The following is an 8,966-nucleotide window of genomic DNA, read 5'->3' as shown; positions in this document are numbered from 1 at the left end:
ATTTCAAAAATTTTTTTTAAATTTATTTTAAATTATTTATAAAAAAAAAAATTATTTAAAATTTTAAGTTCAGAAATTCAGTTATAAAAAATTATATTTAATTAAAATTAAAAAAATTAAATAATTTCAAAATTTACATCAATATTTTTATAATTAATTTAAATTAATTTTTTTAAAATTTATTTTTTTAAAAATCAAAGTAGTAAAAAATGAAATATTTTGCATGAAAAACTCATAAATTTCAAAAATACGCTTAAATTATTTTTTTTTTATTTTTAAAATCTTTGTTCATGTAATATTGCATTAAATTAATCGACTTTGAGTTTAATTACAAAAACAAAAAAAAAAAAAGAGAAAAAGGAGCAAAAAAAAAAACTTTCATAACTCACTACTCGCCTGTCTGCCATCCAGCATACTTTATAAGCTTCATCACATTTTATAATTAGATTTTATATATTTTTTATGCCGCCCAAGATTTATAGTTTGCAATTTTCTGACAGATTTTCTTGTCTGGTTACATCATCGAAACATGGAGAGGATTAATTTCATTCTTCTAAAAAGCGACCCTTGTTAAAATTAATAGCAATTTTTAATAATTACATATTGACTTTTTGCTATCCCTTTTCACAACCCTTTTAGCAAAATATAGAAAGCTCGTTTTTTTTCCTCTAATGCAACATAAACGAGCCCATTTTACATGCAATTTAGATGCATTATTCTATTACGCTACATTTTTATGTCGGTTGTTTGCGTCAATTGTGTGAAAAATAAAGTGTGTAAACAAACTTGTGTAACAAACAAACGAGATTGAGACGAGACGAGGGAAAAATGGTAGAGAAACAGTGTCACACTGAAGCTGTAGTAGGTAATAAATATACCTTCGGGAAAAATTTTCTTTTATTACATTTTTCTCTCTTCGAGGAAGTCTTTGTAAACATGGCACGATGTCGATCCAAATATAGCGATAATTTCAAACAAATGCTGTGCATCGAGGGAGTTCAGTTGAGACATTAAAAAGTCAAAGGTTTTGAGGTTTTTGCCCTTTTAACGTGCTCGAAGGTATCGTAAGTCGCCCACGTTTAGTTGAACCAAATCAAGTCATATGGGCTCAATTTTGAACAAGTCCATTTATATGCTGATTATGTTCCATTATTGCATTATCTTGCTTCGTACGAGGGAAAAAATGAAAAACAAGGGACACGATTTTGTAGCAAACACATGTGATCATGTGCTCTCAATTTAGATACAAAGTTGTTTAACAAACAATGGAAATGGAAAGGAGTGTAGCTGAAGGAAAAATTTCAAAAAAGGGCAAACTGGTAATTTTTTATTAATTTTATACAATTTCTTTTTCAGGAATAATTAAAATTTGATGCAACTTTCACGTGCTAAAATTTGGTTTAAATTTCTTCAAAAAATTTTTAAGAAATTTTTTCAAAACATTTTTAAGAAATTTCTTTTAATATTTTTGCCAAACATTTTTAAAAAAAAAATTATTTAAATATTTTTGGAGAAATTTAAAATAATTTCTTAAAAATTTTTTTGAAAAATCTTTACAGAAATCTATTTCAATTAATTCAAACCAAGCAAAAAAAAATCTTTCAAATCGCCCTCTAACTCTACATTCCTTCAAACGACCTACATGTGTCTCTCAATTGATTGATATTTAAATTGAAACTACACCTACCTTCATCATTATATTTACCTTCGACCGCCTTTCTCATTACCAACGAAGACACACGTGTTAAATTTGCATCATTCCATTGTACTTTCGAAACCTTTAACATACAGCTGAGAAAAATCAATATCACCCAAAGTGCGAAAATAATGAAAAAACACACGCCAAACCGCAAAAAAGTCTCAAAAGATCAAATTTCAGCATCATGCCATCCGATACAAACATGGAGAGGAAGATACACAAATGCCATGGACCGTAACAAAAAACCAAACAAAAAGAAAACAATATTGTCCCAAAAAAAAAATCTCTCGTTTTGGGCAAAAAAGGCCTACAGCGAAAAATTGGATACATTCATTGTGCATTGAGAAAAAAATATAACACGACGTTTTGTGTTTCTCTTTCACTTCAATTCACATCGCAACATGACATTGCAATGCGATGCCCGACAAATTCTAATTTTTTTAAATGTTTTCGGGGCAATGGTCAGGTGAAAATAATTTCGTATTTTTGTTTTGTTCATTTGAACATGTTAGAAATAATCAAAAAATCTAAGTAACAAAATTTGCTAAAGTATTATTTTCGATACATGTTTTCATCAGTTACTGAACTGAACTGAGAACAAGTGAAAAAGTGGTTGCTTAATTAATTATTAAGATCATTTTTCGAATGAACGAACGAATATCGTAGAAGACATAATAATGGAAAATGTGTGCGTTGGCTTCCATTTAACTTTTCGATGAAATCTGACGGTGTATGATGTAAAATTGTTACCTATGAACTTATGATAGCAAAAAAAGGGGTTTCGTTACGGATTTTTTAAAACAAATGATTTGGGCGTATTTTATAAGAATTTATAAAATAAATTCTTGTAGAGCTTTTGTTCAAAAAATTTACATTTTCTGACGAGAAATAATTTAAATAAAAACCTTATTGAAATTTGAGCAAATTTTAGCACGTGAAAGTTGCATCAATTTTTAATTTTTCCTGAAAAAAAAATTTAAAAAATTAATTAAAAAGTCTTAATAAAATTAAACCTAAATATAAGGAAAAAAATATAAATAAAAATTTATAAAGAATATAAATAAATAAATAAAAAATAATATAAAATAAAAAAATAAATAAGAATATAAATAAAACAAAATAAATAAATATAGAAAAAAAATCAAATACCTTCCTGTGATGCTTTTAACTCCATAAGGAATGAATTTCAAGACACGTGAAAAAAAGATCCATTTTAATTTTAAAAATTCACATTTCCGTGAAAACCGTTCGAGAGCAATTTCTCATACCTTTTTATAAAAAAAAAATATGAAAAAAATTATCGACATAAAGACCACTCAGAAAACTTTTTAAAATTGAAATAATTATTAAACGTAAGTGCAAACGAGGTCCCTTGTGTGTCAGACAGCTGTGCGGTTTGAGCGTTATTATAACTTACTTTGTGCCATATAATTAAACAATTACCTCAACAGCATCTCCTGAACTAAAAATTCACTTTAACTTTTTCTTCTTCTCCATCTCCATCCAACCTTAGCCTTGAAATATTTTGTTGTGAATGGCATCAATCAAGCGAACACTTGACGATATATTTATGAATTCCTTCACTTTAAAATCCATCATTTCCCATTTTTATCATCACCTTTACAGCAAGCAGCAGCAGCAGAGACTATGCGACGCTTAGCACCTAACGATCATCGTCGATGGTATAAAGTGAAGCATAAAATATTTTTATCATCCTTGCGGTAGCTCATGGTAGCTTGGCAAAATTTAACGACTGTCGTACTTTGAATAAAAAAAAAAGTATGCATAATGGATCCAACGGATGAAAAATGTATCGAGAGAAACTGGTTTAGCTTCATTTTATTCGTCTCCTGCGCCTTTAGACTTTTTTTTATGGAAATAGCAGCAAAGAAAAGCACTTAAAGTGCCAATTTAATATCTTTTCAATTGGATTTTGGATCTCGTACTCGCCTCTCATCCGCCTGACATCAGACAATAGATTCGTCTGTTTACTTTAAACGAACGAAACGACCTCAAATCGATATTCTTTATGGCCCCGTATTAACCAGAAAAATATTTATATAGAGCAAAATGTCAAGTTGACGCTTTTTATACAAATTTGACACACATTTTTCTTTATCTGTATTTATGTTTGATTAACTGAAATAGACTCGAACGTCGTCGTTGAATGTAGGCTTATCATTCAGTTGCTTCTGTGATACCGCAATAATGGGTACGGTGAGTAAGTTCTGTCTATTTTTGCCGGCATTCAATATTTTTATTTTCTTTTTTTAGACGACGAAGGAAGTACTTTGTTACGACTTCATGGAACATTTATGGTACTTGGATGGATATTAGCAGCTTCCGTTGGTCATGTGATTGCCAGATACTTCAAGAAGACCTGGATGATATGGCGTATTTACAGTTATGACGTGTGGTTTGTGGTACGTTTTAGTTACTTGTGACAAGTTGACTCATAATATTAAATAACAATAGGTTGATGGGATTTGGGAATGTGTTTCATATTTAAAAAATTTTTTTTTACTCATTTGTAATTTATCTTGAATTTTAAATCTTTGAAGTTAAATTTTTTTAAAAATTATTTTAATGAAAAAAAAAATTTTAAATTATTTTAATAAAAATAATAATTATTTTTTTTTTTAATTTTGTTTAAAAAAATTTTCAAACTTTGCATCATTTAAAAAAAAAAAATTATTTTTTTTTTAATTTTTTTAATTAAAATAAAAATTAAATTAACAAAAAAAAATTTAAAAAAACAAAAATTAATTTTAATTAAAAAATTTTCAATTTAACTAAAATTAAATTTTTAAAAATATTGAATTTTTAATTGAGTTTATTTAATTTTTAGTTAAATGTTTTTTAACATTATTCTAATTAAAAAAATATTTAATTTTTTTTTTGGGCTAAAATTTAAATTTAAAGTCTGAATATGAAAAGAAAATTTTAAATAAAAATTAAAATTAAAAAAAAATAACAATAATAATTTTTACAAAAAATATTTTAAAAAATCTTAAATAAAAAACTAAATGTAAACTTAATTTTTAAAATAAATTAAATCATAAAAAAATCTTTAAAAAATCTTTTTAAAAAAATAAATTTTAAATCTAAAAAAAATAATTTGTTTAAGAATTAAAAATTTTAAGCAAAAAAAAAACGAATAAAAAAAATTAATTTTAAATTTTTAAAAATTAATTATTAATTTTAGTTAATTAATTAATTTTTTTAAAAAGTAATTTTTATTATTTTTTTATTTTCCCGCCAAAATATTAATTTTAAATATTTTTATAAAAATTTTGTAAATGTCAATTCAAAAAGTTACCGTTAAAAATTCGAAAATATTTTTTTTTAATTTTTCAAATTTTTAAAAATTTTTATAATTTCATAGTTTTAATTTATTAATTTTTTACAATTTTTTTACACTTTTTCTTATTACATTACCTTTTTTTTACATTACAGATCCACGTTTGCTGCATGGGCGCTCTATGGCTCTTCACATTGATCGGATTTTTGGTTGTCGTGATTGACGTGAAGGGTTTGCGAGCAGGTTGGCATGAAATTATCGGAATTTTCCTCGTTTTATGCACTTTGGCATTCCCCATTGCGGTATTTTATGGCCCCGATAAAGAATCGCCGTACTACAAAAAATGGAATATGGGTCATTTTGCTGTTGGATCAGGTCTTCATGTCATTGCGAGTAAGCCTAAAATTAAATTTAAAAGAGAATTTTTAATTATTTTTCATTAAATTTCAGTCATAAATATTTTTTTGGCAATGCGATTGGACTTTGACTTTCTCGAAAGTTGGATTTCGTATTCAGTTGGAAGTTTTTTGATATTTTATATTTTCTCACATTTGACTTTTTCAGTAAGGATTTGCTCGAAATTAAAGATTTAAATGGGAATTAATGCTAATTTTGTAGGTTCTTGACTATTTGGGAGACCAAAAGGAGGAACAACGGAGCATTTATGAAGACAAAGCGGTAAGAAATCTATCGACTTGTGAATTGGTTATTAATTCAAATCCCAAAATTTTCAGTATTCCAAGTACCGTCAAGCATATTTAGGCTTATTCACGTTCTTGCTGTTAATTTATTCAATACATTTGATTCAAATTCTGTGGCGATGATGATGATAACTACCGGAATATCTCAATTTATGCTCAAATTGCAAGAAATATGCAGAGAACATGTCAAATATTTATTCGAAAATGCAAAATTATATCTTCCTCGGATCTCTATCGATGCAAAATGGAGGCAAAATATACATTATTATTATATACAAACACAATCCGAGTGTCATTTGTCACGTTTGAATTTTCAAACAACGAAGACGAAGACGATGGAAAAATATTCCTTATGCATTTCTTATTGACTTCCATTTAATGTGAGATGATAAAATGTTCAGAATTCATTTTTTCTTTATCGAAGGGAGAGAAATAATGAAAATTGATAACCTTGAAAAAATAAAAAAAAATCGAAATTTGACCCCGACGTGATTTGAACACGCAACCTTCTGATCTGGAGTCAGACGCGCTACCGTTGCGCCACGGAGTCTTGTGACAAGTGCCAATTATGAACGATATTTTAGTGATTTATGTGATTTTTTTTTATGAAGATAGAGGAAAAAATACGGAAAATGAGATAAATATAGAAATTATCGCGAATATGAAACCTTACAATATTTCAATGTGTGAAGATTTTGTTGAAGATTTTTTTTTAAAAAAGAAATATTTCATAAATAATTTCATTTAAAAAATTTTTTTTTACTTGAAAAATAAAATAATTTTTGAACGAATCTATTAATAGAGATGAAAATATAACGTCAATTAGATATTTTAAAAAATTTTAAATTTTATTAAAAAAATTTAACGAAATTAATTATTTTTAATTTTAATTATTTTAATAATTTAATAATTAATAATAATTTTAATTATTAAAAAAAAAATAAAAATATTTTTTTTATTTTTTATATTTATTCACCAAAGAAAAAATTTTATTCGTTCTCTTAATTTTTTGAACATTATATAATTTTTAATATTAATTATTAATTTATAATTAATTTTTGCCTCTCGTTTTTATTTAAAATGCTTTTAAAAAATATTTAAAATTATTTTAATTTATTATTATTTTAAAAATTAAATCAAATTAGGTTTAAAAAAAACATTAAAACAGAATGAAAAACGTTTTTCATACGAAATTTTTCATTTAAATTTTCTTCATTTATTTGACGTTCTTCAACAAATCGGTAGATGGCGTTCTCATATGAAAATTTCAACCTTAGATTTTCCTGTTTTCAGTTATTTTTATCAAACATTTTCTTCATGAAGGATACGAAAGATAACTTTTTGTAACTTCTCAAGTATTTGAATTTTTAACTCAAATTAAAATTAATTAATTTTATTAAATTAAAAATAATTTTTTATTTAATTATTAAATATAAGTTCTCAAGCTTCAAATTGGAAGCCTTTTGGATGGTTCTTAAGCTTAAAAATAAAAAATTACGTAAAAGTTTTCCAAGTCAAAATCAAAATGGATTTCAAAGCTTAAAATAAAAAATTACGTAAAAATTTGTAAGCCTTTTCAAAATCTCCTTGATTTTTTAAATTTTAAAAAATAAAATTTTGAAGCACAGCGAACTTCTTTAACAGACAAATTTAAATTTCATTTTAAAAATCTTTAAAATTAAAAATAAAATTTTTTAAAAAATAAAAGCCAATTTGATAATTTAGAAAAAATTGATCAAAAATTAAAAAATGTCTTTGGAAGCCTTTTGGATGGTTTCAAAAAAAAAAAATAAAAACGGTCTTGAAATTTTTAAAGAAAGTTTAAATCAACTTTTGTTGGATTTCAAAGCTTAAATTGAATAAATATTCATTCTAAAGATGATTTTCATCAAAATCTCCTTGATTTTTGAAGAAATAAAAAAACGTAAAAACACACGTAAAATTACGTAAAAATACGTAAAAAAATACGTAATTTTTATTTTGAAAGCCCATTTGATGATTTTCAAGCTTCAAATTGATCAAAAATTACAGAAAATGTCTTTGGAAGCCTTTTGGATGGTTCTCAAGCTTGAAAACTGAATAAATAAAAATTACGTAAAAAATACGTAAAAATTACGTAAAAAATACGTAATTTTTATTTTGAAAGCCCATTTGATGATTTTCAAGCTTCAAATTGATCAAAAATTACATAAAATGTCTTTGGAAGCCTTTTGGATGGTTCTCAAGCTTGAAAACTGAATAAATAAAAATTACGTAAAAATTACGTAAAAATACGTAAAAAATACGTAATTTTTATTTTGAAAGCCCATTTGATGATTCTTAAGCTTCAAATTGATCAAAAATTACGGAAAATGTCTTTGGAAGCCTTTTGGATGGTTCTCAAGCTTGAAAACTGAATAAATAAAAAAATAAAGATTCTTAAAGACAATTTAAAAAGTCTTAAAATCCCATTCCAACAACTTCCCACGATTTCCGCAGTAAGTTCTCTCTCTTCCATTTTATTAACCATTTATCGTGATATATCTCGCAAGTAAGTAGCTACAATGATGCGCTTATTTCTTTTAAACCAACTTTATTAAAAAAGTAATAATTTCTAACAACGAACGAAAGCAGTGCAAAAATAGAAGAATCAGCGGTTTTTTCCTATTAAATTTTTCAATTTCTGCGCCCTAACTGTGAAATATGGAAATAATATTGCGTGTGTTGTCTCTTCTGTAACGCGCGAGAAAAAAAAATTGTATAATAATAAAATAACAACTGAGCGGTGTCATCATCTCGCGCATAAAATGGCATTTAAATAAGTGTCTTTGCGAATTTTTTTCTTCTTAATATTAAAAAAAAATGTTGATTAAATCAATTTGACGCCACGAAATTTCCTTTTCTTAATTGACTTGAGCAGCTTGACTTGAGAAATAGTGTCGCGAAAATAAATTAAGTTTTCTCCTAAATTGACCTTAATTCAAAAGTACGCTTCGTCTCTTTTTCACTTTTGATGAGAATCTTTAATGGCATTTTGCATTTGGAAACCGCACGGAAATATGCGGAGTACATAACTAACCCGATTTACGCTGATAGAGCAAGATTTCTAATGAAATTACCGTTACCTACCTTTATCTCCGTCGTTCTCTTTCTCTCTCTCTAGTCGGAAAATTGCTTGATTTTTATTGAATTGACACACTGCTTTTTTTTTGTTTTCAATTTCACCGATTTCTCTTCATTTTTCGTTTTCTCATTCTGCTCCGAGGTGACGATGCGCTATTCGGAA

General features: G+C 26.1%; 1 protein-coding gene and 1 non-coding gene across 2 annotated transcripts; one reads left to right on the top strand and one right to left on the bottom strand.

Moving 5' to 3' along the window:
• The first annotated feature begins 3,904 nt into the window (after window positions 1-3,904).
• LOC134835093 (putative ferric-chelate reductase 1 homolog) lies at window positions 3,905-6,368 on the top strand. The gene is made up of 6 exons (XM_063849949.1): window positions 3,905-3,911; window positions 3,974-4,122; window positions 5,156-5,393; window positions 5,451-5,563; window positions 5,619-5,678; window positions 5,735-6,368. The coding sequence occupies exons 1-6, from the start codon at window positions 3,908-3,910 to the stop codon at window positions 5,822-5,824; spliced, it is 654 nt and encodes a 217-aa protein (XP_063706019.1). The 5' UTR covers window positions 3,905-3,907; the 3' UTR covers window positions 5,825-6,368.
• Window positions 6,180-6,251, bottom strand: Trnaw-cca (transfer RNA tryptophan (anticodon CCA)). Its single transcript has one exon. It is a non-coding gene; the product is annotated as a tRNA-Trp (tRNA).
• Window positions 6,369-8,966: the final 2,598 nt, after the last annotated feature.

The sequence above is a fragment of the Culicoides brevitarsis genome, chromosome 3, assembly GCF_036172545.1.
Source record: "Culicoides brevitarsis isolate CSIRO-B50_1 chromosome 3, AGI_CSIRO_Cbre_v1, whole genome shotgun sequence".
Classification (NCBI taxonomy): Eukaryota; Metazoa; Arthropoda; class Insecta; order Diptera; family Ceratopogonidae; genus Culicoides; species Culicoides brevitarsis.
Note: the sequence above shows the minus strand (reverse complement) of the source record. Positions and strands in the feature narration are given on the sequence as shown.